General features: G+C 59.9%; 1 protein-coding gene across 5 annotated transcripts; it reads right to left on the bottom strand.

Annotated features, from left to right (window-relative positions):
- Positions 1-199: 199 nt before the first annotated feature.
- On the bottom strand, positions 200-20,860 carry RTEL1 (regulator of telomere elongation helicase 1). 5 transcript variants are annotated; one of them, XM_055433312.2, is made up of 36 exons: positions 20,570-20,860; positions 19,713-19,973; positions 18,638-18,833; positions 18,289-18,382; positions 17,747-17,828; positions 17,494-17,554; positions 16,676-16,751; positions 16,150-16,234; positions 15,812-15,877; positions 15,044-15,197; positions 12,853-12,891; positions 12,701-12,779; positions 11,966-12,063; positions 11,508-11,563; positions 8,369-8,440; positions 8,178-8,259; positions 7,237-7,369; positions 6,994-7,107; positions 6,871-6,911; positions 6,674-6,759; positions 6,482-6,559; positions 6,057-6,134; positions 5,494-5,640; positions 5,272-5,387; positions 5,015-5,138; positions 4,779-4,926; positions 4,475-4,632; positions 4,234-4,329; positions 2,787-2,985; positions 2,445-2,585; positions 1,821-1,937; positions 1,429-1,662; positions 1,203-1,349; positions 962-1,078; positions 769-872; positions 200-636 (listed from the first exon to the last, which is right to left on the bottom strand). In XM_055433312.2, exons 2-36 carry the CDS (start codon positions 19,812-19,814, stop codon positions 556-558), a joined length of 3,801 nt encoding a protein of 1,266 aa, XP_055289287.2. In that variant the 5' UTR covers positions 19,815-19,973; positions 20,570-20,860; the 3' UTR covers positions 200-555. The 5 variants fall into 5 exon arrangements, 4 of the variants coding, with proteins under 4 accessions (XP_055289287.2, XP_055289307.2, XP_055289293.2 ...); XM_055433332.2 differs by lacking the exon at positions 20,570-20,860 and adding an exon at positions 20,409-20,554; XM_055433318.2 differs by lacking the exon at positions 20,570-20,860 and adding an exon at positions 20,328-20,540.
- Positions 20,861-22,321: the final 1,461 nt, after the last annotated feature.

Below are 22,321 nucleotides of genomic sequence, written 5' to 3'. Positions count from 1 at the left end.
CAGGGTGGTCCTGTGACGGCCCCCAGCACAAATGGCAAAGGGCAGGGCCTGACGCTGTTACCAGGCCTGGCAACTGCGGAGTGGAAGGGGTAGCGGCTTCCCCTTTGGACAAAGCAATTGGAAGGGAGACTGCCCCGATGCCCCCATCCTCCCTGGCACCCTCACCCCTCCAACCAGCCCAGGACATGAAGACACGTCCAGCAGTGCCAGCAGCTTTATTACATCTCTGTCCCTTAGTGAACACCAGGTCCGCAGAGGGCAACCCCCAGGAGGGGCAGGGCTCCCTTCCTTCCTATGGGGGCTCTGCCCAGAGGCTGGCAGCCATTCAAGTTCTGGGCAAGCACCTTCCAGTGGACCCACCCCAGACCCCAAGGTGAGCTCAGGGCCTCTCACAGGGACCCAGATCCCACTGCCATCTCAGGGGCATCACCACAGACACTGGACTGGCCTGTCAGGCAGGATCTTTGGCCCACCCCCAGCCAACAGGCAAGTGTCCAGGCAGTGCCCAGGAGGGGCAGCCTCAGCGTCCGCAGAGTGCTGAGAGGGGCTCCACGTTCACTGGGGCTCTGGCCAGAAGACCTGTGCAAGGGTCTGCTTTCTGGTGGCAGCACGGCAGCCAGGGCACTTCCTAGAGACCTGTGGAGACGAAGGGCTGGACACACTGCCAGGAACCCCCTACCCCCTACCCTTCAGCCCCACTATGGGGAGCAACTCCTGCTGGCCGTGTCCACAGGGTCACCACTGTGTCCACGGGGCCTGGCTACCAACCTGGAGGTGCTGTCGCCAACAGGCCTGGCAGCGGAGGAAGTCACAGGAGGGGCACTTGAAGAAGACCACGTCCTCCGCCCTGCAGCCTGCACATGCCATACCGGCTGCAAAGGGCCTGATGTGAGCGCCATGGGCCTGCTGCATACCAGCCCCCACTCCCAACAGTCCCTGTAGCTCCTCCCAGGAGACCTACCCCACTCCAACTGTGCCTGCCCACGGGGGAAACTGAGGGACGAGCCAGAAGCCTCTGTGTCCTCAGCCGTCCTCTGCATAAGGAAGGACGACATCTTGGTCTGGGTCTTCCTGGGGCCTAGAGACAGGATGAAGCAGGTCTGAGGGTGCCTGGCGCTTCCCTGCTGCCCACCTGCCCACCCTTCGAGGGCTGAGGGGGACTGGATGACAGGGCAGCAGGAGCACCAGACAAGCAGCCCTACCTGGACTGGGAGCCTTGCGGACAGGGTCAGAAGGCATGGCAGGGCCCCCCTCCTGGGCTCCTGGAGCCTGGGTGCCTGGGCCACTTAGGTCCACACACATCTGTCGAAAGCGCTCCTTGTGGTGTGGCCGCACGAACATGCCGAACCCTGCAGAGAGCATGGTTCAGGCCAGTTCCGCTGCCAGCCCTGCTGCCTGCCCCCTCCCACCCCAACTCCAGCCACTTGCTCTGTAGCAGGGGCAGGTCCTCAGGCTTCTCGGTGGTGAGTGCAGCCACAACAGCCACCACCTTCTCAAAGTCGTCATCCTGCTTATACGTGGTCAGTGCTGTCAGAAGCTGGCTGTAGCCAGCAGCCCCCAGGGCACGGTGGGCATCGGCCAGGTAGGCACTCACAGCAGACGGGTGCTGCTTCTTGGCTCCAGGGGCTCTAGATCCCTTGTGCAGTGGGCAGCTGGGGTCTCCTGATGGGACAGTGACGTGTCTCAGTCCAGCAGTTTCCTAGGAACTCACACCAACCTGCCCTGCTCTGGAGATCAGAGCCACAGTGGCCCCTGGCGACTCCTCCCAAGGGTCTTCCTGCTGCTCTTGACTCTAACCTGAAACCTCTTCAGATCAGTACCTGCGGGAAGTGGCCCAGAGGCCAGGTGGGGCTGGCCCTGGTTCAGCTGCTTGCAAGGGTCCAGTTGCCTGGCTGCACCCTGGGACACAGTCAGTTTGGGGTCAGACTCCTTCCTTCCTGAAGAAACAAAGAGACAAGCAGCTGTCCCATTGGTCCCTGAGGGTCCAGGGTTGCCCCAGGAGGGACAAGGTCTTTCCAAGGGGAGACCTAGCCTCAAACTCTTCTCAGGTCACCACAACAGCTGGGAAGGGTGGGACTTCTTTCCTGGGGAGCAGGCACAGGGTGGGGTGTGCAGAGGGTGACTCAGTCCCGTGACAAATATCCTGGGTGAAATCTCGTCCAGAGGTGGGGACTTCCTTACATGGGGAGAGCAGCTCCCAGGCTCTGGATGTGTAGGGCCCCTCTGGGTAGAGATGGGGCAGGTGGGTCCCCAGGACTCCCCAGGCCCAGGCTCCAAGAGGCCTGCGCCATGTGTGCTCCAAGGGCCCATGGCCCCTGAAGTGGGGTCACCTGTCTAGACCTCAAGAACAGGGTGGCTGGGCCATGTGAGGACCTGCAAGATGTGAGGACCTCAAGAGCCAGGCACCAACCCTCCTCTAGGACCTGAGGCAGAGGACAGCTCACCACTGGAGTCCAGGGCCAGTTGTGCCCTCTGCCTCTGGGGATGGTCGTGCTTGTGCGGGGAGCTGCAGCCTTGGCCCGTCAGTTGGAGGCAGACCTCCTCAAACTGCTGCTTGTGGTGTGGCCGCACGAACTGATAGAAGCCTGTGGGGAGGGAAGGGGTGGGGCTCTGGGCCTGTGGGTCCCCGGGGCTGCAGCCACCACTGGGGGGCCACCTGCATCTCTTCCAGGGAGCAGGTCAATTGTGGACCCCGGTGGCCCCCACCCCACAGCTGCAGCACAACCCCCAGGTGGCAGCCTCAGTGGGCAGGACCCTCAGTGGGCAGCCTGTGCAGGCCAAGGCACCTTGGAGCAGGCTGTGCTTCTTGGGGTCCTCGGCAAAGAGGGGGCTGAGGCGAGCTACCAGGGCCTCAAGGTCATCGGAGCTCTTGTAGTCCCTCAGAGCCTGGGTGAAGGTGTCGAAGCTGGCCTGGCTCAGTGCCTGCTTCACGGCCACCATGAACAGCTTGGCCCTGCCTGTGTCCGTGCTGGCTGCTGGGACCTCCTGCGCACACATGCCCGGTACCTGTCAGGTGGTGCAGACCCTTCCCATCCACAGGGACAGCGAGTTGCTGTTGGGGCTGCCGGGGAGGATGCCTGGCTGGCCTGGTCCGGCTGGGGTCACCAAAGGCAGCAGGAAGGGCCAGCAGGTAAGGCTGGTTTCAGCCGAGGTAGTCAGGCCTGCCGAGCACAGCGGAGGGACAGCAAGGCTCGCCCTCTTGGCTGGCAGCTCCTGCTCCTCTGCCGAGCTCCCAGCACCCACAGCAGGGGCTGCTGCAGTGGGCACTCTTGGCTTGGACCGTCTGCTCACAGCAAGGGACACTTCTCGATGTGCCAGATGTCAATCATTCCTGTGTCCCACTTCTGCCGCACACCCTAGTCCTGACCCCAGACCCTCGACCAGGACCATCTAGGCTCCCAGGCTGTCCCCTAGCTCCTCCGGCAGTCCTAGGCTCCTGGCACCCAGGTTACCCTCTCAGTGTCAGTCCCCTGGGCACCGCCTGGCTCTTCCCAGAATCAAGGAAAATAGACAGAGGCAGTGGCATCTGGGGCTTTCCGGAGCTTCTGGGACTTAACTCAGCTGCTCTTAACTGCTTTCATTGGAGACTGGGAACACCACACTCCTCACATGCAGACACGTCAGCCTGCACGCTCGTGCCGAGCCCAGCCCAGCCCAGCCCAGGGGAGACAGCCCAATTATAAGTGTCACCCCCAACCTGCCAAAGGGCCAGACCTGGCTCCTGCCCAGTGGGGAAGACGGAACCTTCTGGGAAGGAGCCCATGGGCCTGGGTGGACTTCACCACGCTACCAAAAACAAATGCAAAATGAAAAGCCCGAATCTGACAAGTCTGCAGGACTCCAAAGTGTGGTGGGAGTCCCCTGAGTGGGGGGGGGTGTGCCCAGGGACCCTGGGAGGAGACATGATACTGGCAGTGAAGGGCACACAGGCCTCTGAGCTGTTTCAGAGAGCTGAGTGGAGATTGAGATGTTCTCACAGTAGAATTGGGATGGGGTCAGAGCAGGCCAAGGTGGGACAGGGGGTGAGCGCAGTGCATGCCACGGGCCTGTCACCCCATCCAATCCTGCACCCACCCTCAGGCCTGCCCAGCTTCCTTCCCTGGGCCCCAGCCACTCCAGAGCCCGCCCCCCAGCAAGGACAGACAAGTCAGGCCAGTGCACCATTTGCACCATTTGGAGCCACACAGCCAGAGGCTCCCTCCAGCACCCTGCGTCTGCCAAAGGGTCACATACCGGGCTGCCGACCAGCCTGACTTTCCTCCTCCTGCCACGCTGCTCCTCCGCTGGCCTCTTCTCACGAGGGCCCAACAGGGCGGAACAGCCACAGGCCTGAGGGGAACACAGCTGTGTCCGACCCAGGCCTCAGGGCCCCAGAACACTGACACTGCTCCGAGCAGCAGGGCACCCCCAGCCCACTTGCACGGAACCAGGGCCCAAGCCATCCATGTCCTCTCCAGAGAGCCCGGCCCCTCACCTCCTCCGCACGGAGGGCCTCGTCGCCAGGCCCCTCAGCCAGCTGCTCACTGTGTTCCAAGGCGGCCAGCAGCCCCGCAGGCCTCCGCTGGGCATGGACGGGCTCCTGCTCGTACTCCACGCACAGACTGCCCTCAGTATCCTTGGTGACTGGCGAGCCTGCAGGAACGCATGTGGGCAGCCAAGTCCACCAAATGCCCACCAGGCACTCGGGTCACCAGTCCCAGCATGTCACCAGCCTACTGGAGGTGGCCCGCCCTCCACCCTGTGGGCCCCACCCAGCTGTGTCACCCCATCACACACACCCATGTATCGCTGCCTCAGGCTGGGGACATGCACATCCAGACTTGTGGCCTTCCTGGTGGGGAGGGGGCCTGGTGACATGGACACTGAGACAATGCCTTCTCCTTCGCCCAGACTTGGGGCAGCAGCCCGGGGGGCTGGCTCAGGCATCTAGACAGGCACAGGTGGTCAGGGGTCACACCCGGCCTCTCCCCCAGGGTGGGCATGAGGGCACATCCAGCTGGTGCTGGGGACTCACAGTCTTCTGGGCCACACGGAAGAACTGGGCCACGTCTCGGATGACATGGCCAAAGCTATCGTACACCTTGACATGGGGGCGCACCCAGGAGGGCAGCTGGGCTCTGGTGTCTGCGTGGGCAAACCTGCAGGGTGGTGGGGCCTCAGTCTAGGAACCCCGCACCCCCACCGCCCACGCCTCTGGCAGACCCGCCAGAGGGAAGAGCCAGTGTCGGGGGTGGGGGCTCTGGCCCCAGAGCTTGGTGGGAGGGGCTGCACCTGTGGTCACAGAGAAAGACGGCCCCATAGTCGTGGCGATGCCGGATCACCCGCCCAATGGCCTGGTTCACAGCCCTGGATGCCTGCTGCCGGTACCAGTCGTGCCCAGAGAGGAACTGCGGGGGCAGGGAGGGGCTCCATCAGGTCAGCTGGAACACCACCAGCCCACTCCCAGCCCCGCCCCTCACATGGCCCCCAGCCCCACCCAGGCCCACCTCTCACCTGGCCCCCAGCCCCACTCTGGGCCTTCATCTCATCCAGGAACTGCATCTTAAGGAGAACCCTGGGGTCCATGCGGGGTGGGTACGGGAGGCCTGTGACGATCACTCCACGGCCATTTATGTCTGCGAAGTCCAGTCCCTCACTAGCCTGGAGGGCAGCAGGTACTTTTTGCCCCTGTCTCCATCAAGCCCGGGACCTTCCCTGAGGGTCCCCGTGTGCCTGAACCCTCATGGTCACATGCCTCCAGGATGAACAGGGTGAAGAACCCTCCAACCTCGAACCAGGCTGGATCTGGAGTCCACCGCTCCCAAGACCCCACGACCACATCCTCATTCCCAGAACCTCCTATGTCCTTCCTGCCCACCCCAGGACCCCAGAGCCCACCCCCTAGGACCAAAAGGACCACAGCTTCCCGTATCTGCTAGACCTGGGGCTTGAGGGAAGTGACCAGCCTTTCCTGCCCATGGTGCAGCCCCAGGTCAAGAGCCCTCAGTGCCCTTGGGCACAGGGTTCAGGAGGGGAGGAAGGGCAGGCGTGTTGGACCCAGTTTCCTGCGGCCTCACCTTCCCCCGGCACACAGCCAGGAAGATGGCCCCATTGGACTCAGGGGCAGCGACTCTGGCGTAGAAAGCCTCCATCACCTGGAAGGGGAGGCTGGTCAGCCTAGCCCGGTCCCTGACCCCTCCACCTCCTTGAGCAAGCCCCAGCAATCACCCTTTGAGACAAAGCACCCCAGCCTGGAGGCAGGCCAGCAGGCCCAAGCAGCTCCTTCACGGCACAGCTTCCAGGCCAACCTAGACTGGCACCCAGCACCTGCTCTCCATTCCCAGAGAACACAGGGTCTGGGGCTGGGGCAGGAGGAGTGGGGTGGGGTCTGCTGCTGTCATCTCTGAGCCCAAATTTCCTAAAAGGCCAGCAGGACCTCAGCCAGGGCCTGAGGGTGGCCTGAGCCCAGGGCAGCCAGGGGTGGGGGGCCTGGGACCCGGACCTCCGAGAAGCCTCCTTTGCTCCTTGGTTCCACGAACAGGGGCTTCCGGACCTCCAGCTTCCTGGCGAAGTCATGGGCCTATGGGAGGAGACTTCTCAGATGAGGTACACGCCCAGTCCTCCTGCAGACTCTTGGCTGTTTGGGGCTCCCCCTCCACACCCCATCCCAGAGAACACTGGAGGGGGAACGCACTCGCCAGAACTCCAGGCTTTTCTCCATGACTGGGTAGGAAGGGAAGAAGACCAGGAGCCCGTGCGGGACCACGCGGGAGATGTTGCCTGCAAGTGCCATGGCCTGGGTCAGTGGGAGAGGTGTCCGCAGAGCCCCTCCACCCACGCCCCCAGAAGACCAGGCAGGACAGGGAGTTGGGGGGCCACCCGGGCACTCACTCAGCACCTTCCCCAGGGAGGACAGGCACTCATCAGAAAACCTGCAGAGAACCAGGGGGCTGCTGCCACGAGGGACTGGCACTCACTGCCCGCCTTGCCCAGCTGACCCACCAGGCCCCCTACCGTCTGTCAAAGGCAGAGCTCAGCTGGGCTCCATCGGGGCCTTTGGGGATGACTCCCACCCAGATCTGGTGCTGGTTGATGACGTGTGGGTTCTCCAGGCAGACTGGGAAAGGGCTGGAGGGAGGTAGGGGTGGCCCCTGAGAAATTCTGAACCTTAGCACCCCGCGGCCCAAGGCAGGGGTCTGGCTTCAGGACGCGCCCCCACCCCCACCCAACCCCGGGGGCACAAGGACCTGCCCTTACATCTGCATCTCCAGGCTGAAGGAGGCCACGGGGGTCAGTGTGCCGCTGGTGAGGATGAGGGTGCGGACACCCTGGCGGACCAGCTCACGCATGCTGTGCCCGGGGCTGAAGCACCAGTAGCTCAGCACCTTTCCTGCAGGGGATGCACATGATGCCCAGCTGCCAGCCACACAGCAACCAGCCTCCCTGACACGTGGCACTGGGCCCTGAGTCCCAGGTGCGCAAGTCTGCCCAGGGGCCTGCCTGAGTCAGGAGCTGAGCCTGGGGCTAAGTGCTTCCTCGGGAGCCCAGGAACAGCAAGCACACCGGAGAAGCCCCTCAGCACCCCGGGGTCAGAAGAGGAGGGCGCTGCGGTCACTTCCAGAGAGATCAGCCCGCTCCAACCCCAGAGGTCCCTGTGGGTCAGGGCATGAAGAGCCAGTCCCCTCCCTACACACCAGGTGGGGCTGCAGAAGAGGGAGGAGGGGCGCAGGCCCATAGCCCCCAGAGGCAGGGAGCCAGTACAGACACCTGCAGGACAGACATGCCTGCCTGCCCGCCGTGTTCCACAGACCGAGACGGAAACAGCAAACGCGGATGCTGGCACTGCGACTCTGGGGTCATAGCCACATCACAGGCCAGCAGTGACACTTCCAGAAGTGAACCAGAGAAGACTCTTCCAACCTTTAGGATGGGACCTGCCCTCAGTGTGGAGGATGGAGGCGGACCCGGGCCCATACTGTCCTAGGCCAGCCTGCCCCAACAATGATGGGAGTGACCACGGAGGATGCTGGGGACCAGGAACCCAGCCTTGGGGCACTCTGGCTTCTCAGAAGTTCGGATTCTCAGAAGACGGGTGGCACCTAGACAAGGCTGGACTGACAGGCGGCCAGGAGCCCACAGCTGGACAAGGCGCCACCCCAGCTCAGGGGGAGCATGTCCCTGCCCATGAGGAGCCAAACCTGGCTTTCTGGCCGCCGTGGTGTTCCAGACATCTGATCGCTGAGCTGTCCTCCGGTGACCTGCATCCAGGTGGATGTGCACCTGGAGGGGCGGAGTGCACAGGTGTCCCAGGAGGGGTCAAGTATCCCAGGACAGGAGTGCACGTGTGTCCCAGGCCCCGCTCAGAAGCCCATCCCGGAGGCAGCCCCACCTTGTAGGACTGAGACGCCAGCCCCACCGTGGGACCAGGGTCACCTTCGGCAGAGTCCACGCTGAACACAATCTGGAAGGCAGAGATGAGGGATGAGGTAAGCAGGACACAGCCGAGACTGCCTCTCCTGACATGCTGCTCCCACGCAGGAGAGACAGGCACTCAGGGCATGGTCATCACCTGCCACTGCCTCCAAGCCGACAGGCTGAGCCGACAGAGCTGCCCCGTGCAACACAGCAGTCCTGCTGGCCCCTCCTTGGCAGCCAGTCCGCACCTCTCATGGGCCCAGGTCAGCAGCTCGCCTCCCCCTCTCCCCCAGGGCTGGCTCAGGGCCAGGGCAAAGGACCCCAGTTTACTCCAAGGTCTAAAAGGATGAAATTAATCCCTAAGTAAAACAAGTAGAATTGTACTCTTGGTGAAGGCAACAAGCCAAGAAAAAACAACAGGAGAGACAAATATTGGAGCAGAAAGTACCAAACACTAAACATTACAAACAACATGACTGTCAACTTAGAAAACCCAGGAAACAGAATTACAAACATTTAGAATGAAAAGAAAACTTAGTGAGACAGCTTTACACAAGACCAACAGATACAATTCAATAGGTTTCTCACACACAAGCACCGGTACATTAAAAAGATCCCTTTCTCAAGAGCAACAAAAAGTATTTAACACTCGAAATATTTAGGACACAGATGTTACTTCCTCCAGAACAGACGGTACAGCTGCCCTGGAGAACAGAGACCAAGCCTCGGGCACCCCTCTGGACATCACAGAGCCCCGGCTCGCCCCATAACAGCCCAAAGGTCCAGGAGTCATGGCCTAGGCTCAAGAGGCTCTCACAGAAAAGGAACAAGCCGATGGACACCTGGCCGGCAGAGAAAAGGCCAAGACACATGTAGAAGGAACAGTGTGTTCCACACCCTCGCACTCCCAGGGGCCTCATGCTGGGCTAGACACTGACCAGAACCTCGACTTCTACCCGGTACCTATGAGAACAGAAGACTGGCACCACCAGCAGCTGGAGGCAGCTTTATCCACCACACCTTGCTACAAATGGATCAGCACCCTGTTTGTGGCAAACTCCTACAGGACCCAGGGGACGTGGGTGCAGGGTCAAGAGGAGCAGCAGGTACCCTGTAGCACTGTGTGAGACCCCAGAAGCATGGCCTGTGGCACAGTGCAGCCTGTGAGGAGTAAGTGCCAAGGGCAAGAGGAGCTTTAAGAAGTTTTTCCATCATCCAGATGGCAAAACACCTGGCCGAGTAATTTACCAAAGTATCCGCCTGCAAGGACAGGTCCACACACATGACACCATCCCAGAGCGGAGGCCATGCTGGCAGGTAAGGCCATTCTGGGGCTATGGCTTCCTTTGCAAACCCATGCCGTGGCCCCAGCGCAGCTCCCACACTTCAAGGGATGGGAGAAGTTTCAGACCACAGTGCGGTCGTCCTGTGCTAAGTGACGTAGACATGGGTGGGTGGGGGAGGGCCAGGTGTGGCTCCCTCCTGGCTGGGCTCTGGCGCCAGCCCACCGGCAGCTCAGCACTCTACCCTGGGGGCTCTGTCCTGTCTGTGTGGCAGGAATGGGACTGGAAAGGCAGCCAGGCTCACAGAGAAGGACCCTCTAGCGTGCGGTCCTTCAGGCCTGGGCTCTGCCTGCTTCCTCGTGGCACTTCCATGCCAGGGTAGCAGGCATCCAAGGCCTCCACCGTCTGTGTGGTGACCCGTCACACCTGCTGGGTCTCTGGGAGTCCCAAGTCCTGACTGCAGGGCCCTGGCCCTGCCCTTCCAAGCAGACCCTCCCTCATGGCACTCTCTGCCCACCCCTCCTGCCTCTCCTCACAGGGCCCTGGGTTCCAGGCCTATGCAGCCCCACCCCTCCCTGGATACCCATTTATGGAGTGGGTTCCTCCCTGCCCCAGACTCTTTGGAGCCCAAACACCACTAAGCCCGTGGCTTTGGAATCTCCTTTGGCAGCTGCTCTAAGCGGCCCCCGCGGGTGACTCAGCATCCTCTGCTGCCTGAACTGCCTGTAGGCCATTCTCTTTCGCTGGCACGTCCTGTCCCCTCCAGCTGGAGGAAGCGTGACCCGGCAGTTACTCATCTCACATCCCAATATGACGAGCACCTGTGGGCGTGGCCAGGGGCCCCGCGGATGCCACCCATGCAGTGGAAGAGGGCACATGGCCTTGGAGACACAGCAAGGCCTGGGGAGCGGGACAAGGTGGGGTGACAGTGACAGGCACTGCTGGGCAGGTGAGCCAGGGCCTCAAGCCCACTGAGCCCAAACGCAGCCAGGGACCCCCCCACCGTGACCCCTTGCGGCACAGGCAGCCACACGCATGCTACACAGGGCCTCTGGTGCCATGTCCCAGGCAGCAATGGCCATGAAGGGGCCTCTGCTGAAAGGCCCAGCGAGGAGGAACAAAGGCCCTGAGCCACCCAGCTAACAGAAGACAGGCCCAGCTTGTCCACCTGAGTGGAGGAGGTGCCTCAGCCGAGCCCGAGGAGGATGGCACATCAGGGGCAGGAGGTGGGGACACCAGCAGCTCTGAGGCACACGACAGCTCCTGGTCCCCTGGCCTAGGGAAGGTGGGGTCTGCATGTGGCCAAGAGGGCCTTGTGCCCCACCTCCAAGAAGATCCCAAAGCCCAGAGTGAGGCTGGCCTGGCCCAGGGATGTGCAACCGACCACTAATCCCAACACCGGCCCTAGGCCCCACCAGTGCTCACAAGTGTCACCTGGACACACCCACCCATCCATGTCTGGACACCCTCTGGTGGGGCTGGCCCAGCAATAACAGGGCACAGTGTCTGTGCTCCCCTCCCCGCCACCCTGGGATCCACTTATCATTAACTTTCCCCTGAAGAGCTGTGTCAGCAAGAAACGAGAAGAGCCGACAGTTGGCCAGGCCTGTCCGAAAATCTGGGGGACCCGCTGCCCGCCTGGTCCCATCCTCAAGGCCTGAAACAGGTGCCCAGAGTGAGAGGAACCCCGCATTGCGGGGCTGACCTGAAGCATGTGCTGGGGGAGCTGGCCCTGCCGCCAGTCTAGCACCACCAGCGGTCCAGAGAAGGAAGCCCCCACCTTCCATCGGGGAGAAGAGGCGCCACCTGCTGGCGGCAGTCAGTCCCTACCTGGATGATGTCCGCCAGCTTCTGCAGGCCTGCAGTGTTGGTGAACAGCCCGGCACCTGTAAGGGCAGCGGTGTCGGCAAGGGGCGGGCCCTCAGCAGACAGTTCTCCCCTCTTCCCAGGGGGTCTCCTTCAGGTCAGCAGGACAAGCACACAGGCTGCTGGGGTTGCCCAGGGGCCAAGAGCACAGCAAGGCTGGGCGCCCCCAGGGAGACCAATGGGGAGTGGCCCCAGGGAACCCTCTGGGTGGAAACAGCATGGAGGTTTGGAGGAGAGAGTGGTGGGGCCCACGGTTCATTGGCCACCCAGCCCCTCAATGCTCTTTCCTGAAAGGGGCTGACCAGGAAGACTGCTCTTTATGGGACACATGTCATCAGACACGCTAAGGACGCAGCCTCCCAATCAAAAAGCAGTCAGTGGGCCAGAGGAAGGGGCTGCCCCAGTGAGTGGCCAGGACTCACGTCCTGCCAGGTGTTGGATGAGCTGGTCCAGGGAGTCAAGGATGCAGTCCTTGGTCTGAAACGTGATCTGGGCGTCAGCAAACAGCTCGAAGATGTAGCTACGAGAAAGAGGTGGCTTGGCTGCACTGTGGGAACCTGACAGCCATCAAGGCATTTTAAGTTTCCTTCACCTACAAACAAGCTCTGAGCCTCCAGGGAGGCCCAAAGCTGGAGGGGAGTGGCCTTTCCCCTCAAAAGCCCCCATGGGGAGGAAAGCAGTCTGCCTGAGACCTGCATACCCAGAGAAAGACCTGGGCTTGAGGCTTAGGCCTCAGATGGAAGCCTCTCTGGAGTGGAGGCTCTGGGCAGGGCATCCAGGGAGCAGTTCTGGAAAAAGAGTTGGGAGGAGGTGGGTAGCTGAGGAAACCTGCAAATGTGTGAGCCTAGGAGATGCCTGGGCCATGTGGGGAGCAACTGGGCCCTTAGAGGGTCTGAGCACAGCAGAGCAGGTGGGGCTCAGGGCCTGTGTCCTGAGCTGGCACAGCTGGCAGCACCTGCTCTTCCTCCCAACAGAAGGTGGCGCTTCATTCTAAAGGGCAACTGCAGACAGAGGGCTGGACCAGAGGAGCGAGTGGTCCCAACTTTCTCAAGGACCAAATGAGATGCTGGCAGCCACTCCAGGGCCTCCAGGATGGGAAGACTCCCTGCATTGTGACCCAAGACCTTCCCTGCACACCCGCCCACTCCAGCCCTCACCTCCCAGGCTTGGTGACACCACTGTCGCCTCCAGGCAGCTCCACAGCATCGATGGCCCCCTCCAGGCGAAGCAGAATCACTGTGGCAGGAGGGGGCTATCAGGTTGGGGCTGTCGGGGTCCAGGGCACAGGCAGGAGAAGAGGGGCACTTACTCTTCAGCTTGGCGAGGTCTTCCAGCTCCAAGTTCAGCCCTGGGGAGGGAAAAGTGCACATGCACAAACCTACTTCCAGCTCCACTGGCTGCCCTAAGGAACCAGGATGCTGGCGTGGAGGGCAGGACGCCACAGCAGAGAGCTGGCCCTGGAACCCACGCTGTCCCAGTTGGACAGGAAACAGCAGCCTGAGCTGGGTGGGGGCAGGGCATCACCTTCGGAAGGACCCAGGGACACACACCAATCATGGTTCTGATCTGCATTTCCCTGACAACCAATGGGCTCCATTTTCTGTGAGCATATTGGCCATCTGTGTCTGTTTATATCTTCTGCCCATTTTTAAACTGGGTTGGGTGGTCATTTTGTTAAGGGTTTCCTCCATACTTTAGATACATACCCCTCATCAGATATATTATTTGCAAAAAATTCCTCCTGTTCTGTGAAATATCTTTGGTTTCTTTTATTTTTGTGCTGTGTTGTGTCTTTGTTGCTCGCGGGTTTTTTCTAGTTGTGGCGAGCAGGGGCTACTCTTCATTGCCTATGTCAGCTCTGTGGCAAAGGGATTGGAGGCTACATGATGCTGAGACCTGGAGATGAGGAGATCACCCTGGATTGTCTGGGGACCCTAGGCAGGATGGCAGGTCGTCAAAGGGTCAGGGAAGATGGGGCACTTCCCCGAGAAGCTGGGAAAGGCCAGGAGACGGAGCCTCCTCCACAGCCTCCAGTGGAGGCGGCACTGAAGACCCTCCCAGGCTTCCGGGGGCCATGAAAGAACACATGTGCTGCTTCAAGCCACATCTGGGTATTTCCTTTAGCAGTACTGGGAAATGAACACAGCTGTAACGTGTGCTATCACGTTACAAGATTCAACTACCTTATATTAAAAAAAGGCTATTTAAGTTAACATGTTCTGAATTGAATTGTGCCCTCCAGAAAGTTATGTTCAAATCCTAAACCCTGATCCCTGTGAATGTGACCTTATCTGCAGACACAGTCAGTTAGGATGAGGTCCTAGCGTACTGGGCTGGGCCTTCAGCTGGTGACTGATGTCCCAAGGTGGGAGGACACGGTGTGAAGATGGAGCCAGACTGCAGTGACGCGCCTACAAGCCCGGGTCTGCCAGCAGCTACCAGACCTGGGGAGCATGCCCCAGGAATCACAGGAGCCGCCCGGCTGACACCTGACCCCGGCACTGCCTGGGTACAGTACTTAGTTAGGGCAGGCCTGGGAAACTGACACATGACATGGAGCAACACAGAACAGTTTGCTATTTAGTCTCTTAGTTTCCACCTCTAACACAATAACTATCTGTAGATGTGACTCACAAAAACAAAACTTAGTAAATTTCCAGAACTGAAAGTTTAAGAACATAAAGGGTCCTGAAGCTGACACGTCTGACAACTTCTGTGTTAAACACACAAAGCCATTTACAAACCCACTCTCCCCACAACACAGCCTGTGAGTGTGACAAGAGAGGACCTGAGACCCTCACAGAGCAGGGTAGAAGCAGGCAGCCTGGTGGGAGAAGGGGCCTCTGCTCCCTCCGGAGTCTGTCCACATGTCCCAGTCCCTGCAAGGGACTGGGAAGCGAGGGCTATTCACACCCTGCTGCAGCTCGTGTGAGGACACAGTGGGATATGGAAGATGCCCACAGGGCAGGCGTGAATGCAACAGACCCACAACAACTCAACAGCAAAACGCTTGCTACCAAGTGGTCCGGGTAAACACGTGGCTCACTAACTACCAAAGGTCGTGCAGAATCCATGCACACACTAACCACACATACACTAACCACACACACACACTGACCACATACATACACTACCCACACACACACACTGACCGCGTCCGCCAAGACCTCTACGCACACCCTGATCACTGCTGAGACAGAAAAAGAGGGTGAGGACTCCGAGAACATTTCATGCGCACGATGCTTGCAGGTTGTTACTGAACATCCCTACAGCTAACACCCCTGGTTTTCAAGTCTACCCAGAAGTAGATCCACGCCGCAGGAAGATGGTAGAAAGGACTTGAGAAAGTGCTGACTCACTGGGCTACCCAGCCCCCTAGTCTGTGAGGCTGAGAAGCTACTTATACAGACTGACAAATGATGTTTCCAGAAGCCGAATGGAAAGAAGCGTGCTGGGCAGACTGGCCCCCGTCCTCCTTGTGGTCCCCACTGCGAGCTCACCTGACCCAGCGGAGTCTGCGCTGAACTCCGGGTGGAGCTCGGCCTGCTGTGCCACCTTGGTCCGCTCCTCCAACACCTGGTCAATCACGTCCAGCCCCGAAGCCACGTCGTGGGGCGTCAAGTCGAAGGACGCGGCCTCCTCGCACATCTTCTCCTGTAAGCCCAAGTCCACCTGTCACGGGGCTCCGGAAGGCAGACGTGGGGCGGGGGGGCACAGGAAGAGGAAGTGAGAGCCCCCCAAGCCCCACCCTGTGATCTCAAGGCCAGCTTTCAAATTGGTCCAGAGGTGGATGTCTGCTCCAGACAGTGTTGAAAAACTATTTTGTTTGAGTTGCCATTATTAATAAATTTCCCATTAAATTCTGGCTTCTAGCTACTCTCGAGTCAAAACCGGCCCACTGCCCCTATGGCAACAACTGCCTGGAATCAAGTGGGGCTGAGGCTGACCACCTCAGTCCCAGGATTCCAGGCTCCCCAAGTGGTCAAGGCCCACCACTCCTGGAGACACGGTCCCTGGGCCCTGGCAGAGGCCGCAGAACAGGTGGGGCGGAGCAAGCAGGTGACGGAGGCAGCCAACAGGGACAAAGGGAAGAGAAGGATGAGATGGCAGGAGGAGTCTGGGGTCTTGTGTGGAAATGGCGGGCACAGGCTGGAAGCCCGCCTTGCCCAAGTTTGCTTGGTCCTGACAGTGGGGCACAAGGGTCTGGACAAGATGGCCCAGCTGTTCTGTGTGAGGAAGGGTATGTCGGGAGGCCCCCAAATATTTACCACATTGTGAGCTTCATCAAAGATCACGACCGTCCCCTTCAGGTCGATGCCGTGTGCACGACGACTCTACAGCAAGAGGCGGGACGGTGGGCTGGGGCTGCTGTGCCCGGGCTGCCCTGTGGTGTCCAGTGGGAGGACACCGACCCTGGGCAGTCCCTCACTCCCGCCACCCACCCAGCTGTGCTGATGAGGGAGGCTGGTCCCCCAGCGCCAGCCTGCGGCTCCCAGCGAGGGTCTAATACTGGAACCAGAACCAGAAAGGGCTCCTTCGCTGGCACCTCTGAGCCTGGGACCTTCTTGCCATCAGGCACTGTCAGCTGCGCAGGCTGAGGCCTCACCTTGGCATCCAACAGGTAGTTGTAGGGCATGAAGATTATATCCGCCTGCTGCTTCAGGTTCCGAGACAGGTAGTAGGGGCACAGCCTGCAGGGGAGGAGGTGCTGGGGCACTTCATGGGCAGGGAGGCTTGCCACCCCTCATACATCCGTCCTCAACCGTGTGAGTGGACCACTCACTTGTGTAAAATCTATAAAAGCCCCAGGCCCACTCCTGCGCAGGTCGATGAGGCGGGAGGAAAGGGGACAGCCGGGTCTGTGCCCCCACGACCAGAGCCCTGAATCCATGAGGTCACAGGAGATGTCGGGGGTGGGGGGCACATCAGGTGGAAAACAAGCTGAATGCCTGGGGAGTAGAGCGGGGCTGAGGGCCAGGAAGAAAGGTCTCACTTCTTACTTCACAGTCCTCACAATTGCCATGTACCTTCATACCGAACGACGTTAGTTTCATGATTTCAAAAGGAAAGAAATGGATGTGCCTCTGCAAGTGGAGGAAGCCCAGCCTGGGGAGGCCAAGAGGGGAGCTTACTTGTGCTTGGTCCCGCTCCTGACCAAGTCCTCGATATCCAGGATGGGGGTAGCCAGCTCCTGCTCCAGGCTCTTCTCTGGGGACACGGGTGGGAGTGAACACAGGCTTTCAGGTCCACTGAGTCCCCCTGGACCACAGGGGTCACCCGGGATGGAATGGCTCCAGGCAGCCCCGGGGAGGCCACCAAGCCTCAACCAAGTCCTGAGGGAGCCCTGCTCTGTGCTTTAGAAGGCAGCCTCAGGGAAGAGACTGAGGGCAGTGGGAGGGGCCTGGGGCAGTGGGGGTTCTGCAGCCCAGGGACCAGCAGGCACCAGGTCAGAGGGTACTTCACTGTAGGCCAAAAGCTACCCCCAGCTCCCCACCCCACCCTGGCCTCCTGGCCCCTCCCTCCTCAAGATCCCTCCAGGTGAGAGGGACGCTGCAGGTGAGGGCTGGTCCAGCAGAGGGAGCAAGCTGACCCACAAGCTGCTGTGGAAGGTAGCTGAGACCCCCAAGAGAGATGCTCTCCAGAGACCCAGTACCTAGTCTGTCCTGGGGGCTGCTCACATTGGCATTCCTACCTGGCAGGCACATCAATTCCAGACTCCTAGAAGGGACAGTTTAGGCCTGGGGAACCTCCCCTACTGGGCATAGCAGGGACCCTCCTGAAAAGCCCAGTCCCTCAGCCCCTGTGTGGGCTCCTTCGCCAATGTCACAAAACACAGCCCAGGTGCCCCCACACATAGGAGGCCACTGAGCTTGATCCTCAGAGGTGCCCACATTCCATGCCCTGCAGCATGCTCACTGAGGGGAGGAGGTGCCGCCACGAGCTCTCTCACCTTCCACGTTGTTGTAGAAGTGACAGGAACGACTTGCCACCTTCCTGCGGCACAAGTGGACCTGGGGGAACACAAGGTCTGGGCTTGTGTGACAACTGCAACCTGCCCTCCCTTTGCCACCAGTCAGGCACCCCACCAGTTCTTCACCCTGCTCCCCTACCCCATCTTCCAGGGGCACAGCTGAGGCCCTAAAGCCCGGGCAGCCCCCACAAAGCAGCAGCAACAGAACCACAGAAGCAGGATGGGAACACACCTGCATGTGGTTACTCTCCTGCTTCTTCACCTCAGGGTGGATACACAGCTGCTCCCGGGAGCCCAGAACACACACTCGGGGCCTGGCAGAAGAGAGGGCAGGCGCCCAAGGATCAGAGGGCAGGGGCCCCAGTGCCATCCAATGGCAAGAGCCATGAGTTGTACTGGGAAGCTTGGGCTCACTCGCCCAGGCAACCAGAGGGGGCAGGCAGGGCAGAAATCTGCCCTGGGACTGAGAGGGGCTTTCCCTGCAGCTTAGCCCAGCCTGAGTCAGGGTCCAGGGCAAGTGAGGAAGCAAGGCTGAGAAATGAGGTTAGGCCTCTGGAAGGCCCCTCCACCTCCACGCTCCCCTCATGGGAGACTGGAAGAAGGGGACACAGCCCTCTTGCAGAAGCTCCGGGAGCTCCAACACAGGGCAGAGCCCCACCTCTGCTGCCCCACCCACACCTACAGCTGACATTCTGATGGCCACAAGGAGCTCAGGATTCTAGCCCAGTAAGGGTGCCCCAGGGTGGAGTCCCGGCAGACCACCCCCCTACCCACCGGTAGGAAGTGTTTCGGAGCTCGCTGATGACCTGCGTGAGCTGTGAGTGAGTCCTGGAAGCATAGATGATCTTTGGGATGTCCATGTAGCAGGCTGCCCAGCACAAGAAAGGACAGATCACGGTTACAGGCACTCAGCTAAGTCCACCCACAGACAGCTAAGCATCAGGTGCCTGAACTCATGACCAGGAAGCAAAGCAGTGGGTCTCTGCAAAGTCCTCATTTGTCTGTAAGGCTCTGACCCTAGGTTTACAGCTAGGATGATGAGAAGTGGCGTGGCAGCTACAAAGCCCCCTTCCTTCCCCACCTCCCTGCCAGGAGGCCAGGAGTGGGGCAGAGGGAGCATCACCTGGGACATCTCCTTCCGGAATGGCGTTCCCCCAGGACGCCAAGGTGCGGTCGGGAAAGAGCTCCCCTGATGCCCTCTCGACGATCCTGCGGGCAGAGACCGCATCTCGGAGGTGCTCTCGCCAAGCCAGCGTGCTGCAGAGAAGGCACAGTGTCTTCCCTGTGCCTGTGGGGCTCTCCAGAATGCCGTTCACTTTCTGAATGGGGTGGGAAACAAGGTCAGGGGGGAGCAAGGGGCAAGCACCGCAGGCCACACAGCCCACCTGAGACCAGCCCAGCAGCCAGCAAAGGGCATAAAATTCCACAAGATCTTTCCACTCCCAAACCAAAAGCTGGAGGTTAGGTCAGTACACATTAGCAAACAATTTGCAGAGCATTACCCAAAACACCACAGTATCTTCTAACATGCTATAAATAGGAAGATGACTAATTAGGTGTCAAGTCTCAAAATAGGAGTTCCATTCTACAATTCTGGATCTAAGCATTTACACGATCTTGATGAGATCTGATGGCCTACATAGCTCTCAGCTGGGAGCCTGAGTGGGAAGCCTGGGCAGACACGACGCGCCCAGCTGCAGATGCAGCCCTTGAGGGCTGGGGGCTTGGGCAGAGACAAGAGAGCATGCCCAGAAAGCCAGCAGGATGCTAGCGACACCCCATGAGGTTTAATGACCTCCCCAGATGAGGGCTGAGTACCAGCTGCCCCTCTGTGTGGAAATACGTCCTCCAGATCCTCAGATGGCTGGCTGCTTCTCATCGCTGGGCCTCAGCTCACACACCACCTTCTCAGTGAGGTCCCCCAGGTGCTCTTAAGCCTACCACCTTATGCCTTTCTTCATAACACTCATCACCATCTAAATTACCTTTTTTTGATTTATTTGTTCAGCATCTCTCCTACCCCACCTAAAACATGAGCCCTATTTATGGCTAAGGCCCACATCCATAAGAGCAGCATTACCAGCAGGACCTGGCCAGAGTTAACAAGAAGGTACATGTACTGATGCATTAGGTCTTTGCAGAGGCTCTACCCACGCTGACCCATCCCCAGGTACAAGCCCCTCAGTCTGTTGCCTCACCTTCTGCAGACACTCCAAAACCTTGCTCATGTACTCCTCTTGGCATTTGTATGGCTGGAAAGGGAAGTCCACTGTCACACCATTCAGGGTTATCTTGGGCATACTGGTCTACTCTTGGGGGGACACAGAGGTTGGCTGAAGTGAAGGCTGTGTGGGTCTGCGAGACAAAACCCCCTCTGAACATCTCAGAGTCTCAGCGGCTTCAGGCAAGTGATGCCAGCCTGCACTGCGGGGACACGGAGCCTCTCTCCACGCGAGATCCTACAGCAGAGACGGAAATGACAACAAGCCTGTGTCGAGCGAGCTTTTCCCGAGTGCCAGGCCACTTCATCATTTCCCGCAGGTAATGCCTCCCGCGGACAGGTCCGAAGGTGAGCCTGTGACATCCCATCACAAGGGGCTCGGAGAGGTGTCGTCCCTGCCCTGTTCTCCCGCCCCACGCAGCTCCACCGAGCTCCTGGAGAGGCAACAGAAGAGATGCAGGTGCAGTTCCACGTGCTCCACCCGCAATAACACTGCACTGACCTCCGCCACAGCAGAGGAGCCCGTTCCCAGCAGCGCTCCCCCCGGCCCGCTCCCCCCCGCCCACCCTGGGCGGCTCGGAACCTCCCACACCTGCGGCTCCCACCCTCGGTTCTCTGGGCCATCTCCATCCCTCCCAGGCGGGCAGCGAAAGAACACGTGTGCTGCTCTGACCAGGGACGCGAATCCGTGCGGCGCCCAGCATACCACCAGGCCTCCCGAGGCCTGGTTTCGCCTAGACACTGGAACTAACTGCCCGCGCTCCAAAACCCCGCCCGGCCGCCCTTCCCGCGGGCCCGGCCCACTCCGCGAGCGTAGAGCTGGGCACTACGCACCCCACAATGCAGCGCGGCAGAACCGCCAGCGCGCGATCTGAGGGTGGCGCGGGGCCTGCCGGGAGTTGCAGTGATGGAAGCCGCTGCTGGAGCACAGGTTCCAGTGCTCGGGTCTCCGAGGGGAGCCTTACACGAGCGGGGTCCCCAGGACTTCGCCCCAGTCCGGCCCACACACCACCACCGTGTCCGCAGCCGGCAGTCAGTCTGAGTATGCGAGCTTAGGCGCGCCGTCTTCCCTGAACTCCCTGCACTTCCGCCGCCATTCCCAGTCCCTTGCGCAGTGCTCCGGCCGGAAACTGCTCCCCTGAGGGTGCGCGCGCTGCTCGCGAGCTGCGGTCCAGGTCCCACCAGCCCCTTCCGTTGACCCTGAGCCCAGGGCCCGCCCCTTCTCGCCCGGGGGCACGAACCTAGGATCCTGCCCGGCTCCTTTCTCAAAGTCATACTACCGGGGCCTCCGTTCCACTTCCCGCCTGGCCTGAGCCAAGTCCTCTCAAACAGCTGCTCACGCAACTGTACAAACCTTCTGACAGGTTTCCTGTGGTTTCCACCTTTTCTTGAAACGCCCAGAGGTCTTTGTAAGACTTGACTGAGCTTTGTAAGACTTGATCACTCTCAGATTTCGCAAATGGCTGCCCCTTGCCCGTGACTCGGCTCCTGAGAGCCTCATCCGTTCCTCTCTTTACTGTCCTCTGGGTCCAGCCGCTTTTTCGGCCAATGTCCCCAACTGGTCAGGGCGGGCCCTCTGAATCCCCAGCTCCCAGCACCAGCTGGCAGTCAACAGGAAAGTTCCAGGGGTCTGCGCAGCTCTCCTTGGTTAGAAATGTTTGTCTAGGTGACCCCAGTATGCTCTGGAAAGCACCAGGAAGAAATTGACGGTGCAGTGGCAGCCGCAGTCCTCTAGCCAGGCTGATTTTAGAGGGTCCCGAAAGCCGCTTAATGTCCAGAGGTTTTCCTGCTGGTAGCACGTTAATGCCCATGTGTGTTTAGGCTCTTGGTCTGGGATCATGCTTGGGAAGCCCCTGGCACACGCTGGCATCTACCCATGCCCACCTGTTCCAGTAAGGGAATGGCAGAGTGTCTATCTCAACAGGGAGTTTGGAGAAGATGAGGAGACCTGGAACACACTTGCTGGATGTTAACCTGGCACACTTTCCAGTGCCATCTATGCAGGCTTTAACATGTTTGTCCATCCAGCAAACCATCCCTGAGATAAGTGCGTCTATGACCCACTCCTTACAGGTGAGGAAAAGAAGCACACTGTTGTCAGCGGTTAGTAGATTTCCCAAAGTGAAAGTGTTAGTTGCTCAGTCGTGTCCAACTCTTTGTGACCCGATGGACTGTAGCCTGCCAGGCTCCTCTGTCCATGGGATTTTCCAGGCAAGAATACTGGAGTGGGTAGTCATTCCCTTCTCCGGGAAATCTTCCCAACCCAGGAATCAAGCCCAGGTCTCCTGCATTGCTGGCAGATTCTTTACTTCTGAGCCACCAGGTGAAAAGATGGCAGCAAGTCCCAGAGCCAGGAGTCCTACCCTTCCCCTCCACACCCCCCACCCTCTAAGAGTAGTGGCATTTTCTCCCACAGAAGTCCAAGGGAGGGAAGTCCAGGACCCAGAGATTCAGCAAACCCTGGGCCATACTGGAGCTGAGGACCCTGGTCACACATTGTGCATCAGGACCACCTGCCCAGCCTCCTAAAATTATAACATGTAAGTGCTGTGGTCCTACACCCTGAGAGATGAGCAGAAAGGGACA

This window comes from Moschus berezovskii, chromosome 15, assembly GCF_049115385.1.
Source record: "Moschus berezovskii isolate FMDL1 chromosome 15, NW_MosBer_1.0, whole genome shotgun sequence".
Lineage (NCBI taxonomy): Eukaryota > Metazoa > Chordata > Mammalia > Artiodactyla > Moschidae > Moschus > Moschus berezovskii.
Note: the sequence above shows the minus strand (reverse complement) of the source record. Positions and strands in the feature narration are given on the sequence as shown.

Excerpts from the sequence above, each read along its gene's own strand:
- RTEL1 (XM_055433312.2), bottom strand. The coding sequence starts at position 19,814 with ATGCCCAAGATAACCCTGAATGGTGTGACAGTGGACTTCCCTTTCCAG. Across the intron at positions 18,834-19,712 it reads TTTTGGAGTGTCTGCAGAAG|AAAGTGAACGGCATTCTGGA; the intron begins GTGAGGCAACAG and ends CACCCCATTCAG. Across the intron at positions 6,912-6,993 it reads AGCTCTGCCTTTGACAGACG|GTTTTCTGATGAGTGCCTGT; the intron begins GTAGGGGGCCTG and ends GGTTCTCTGCAG.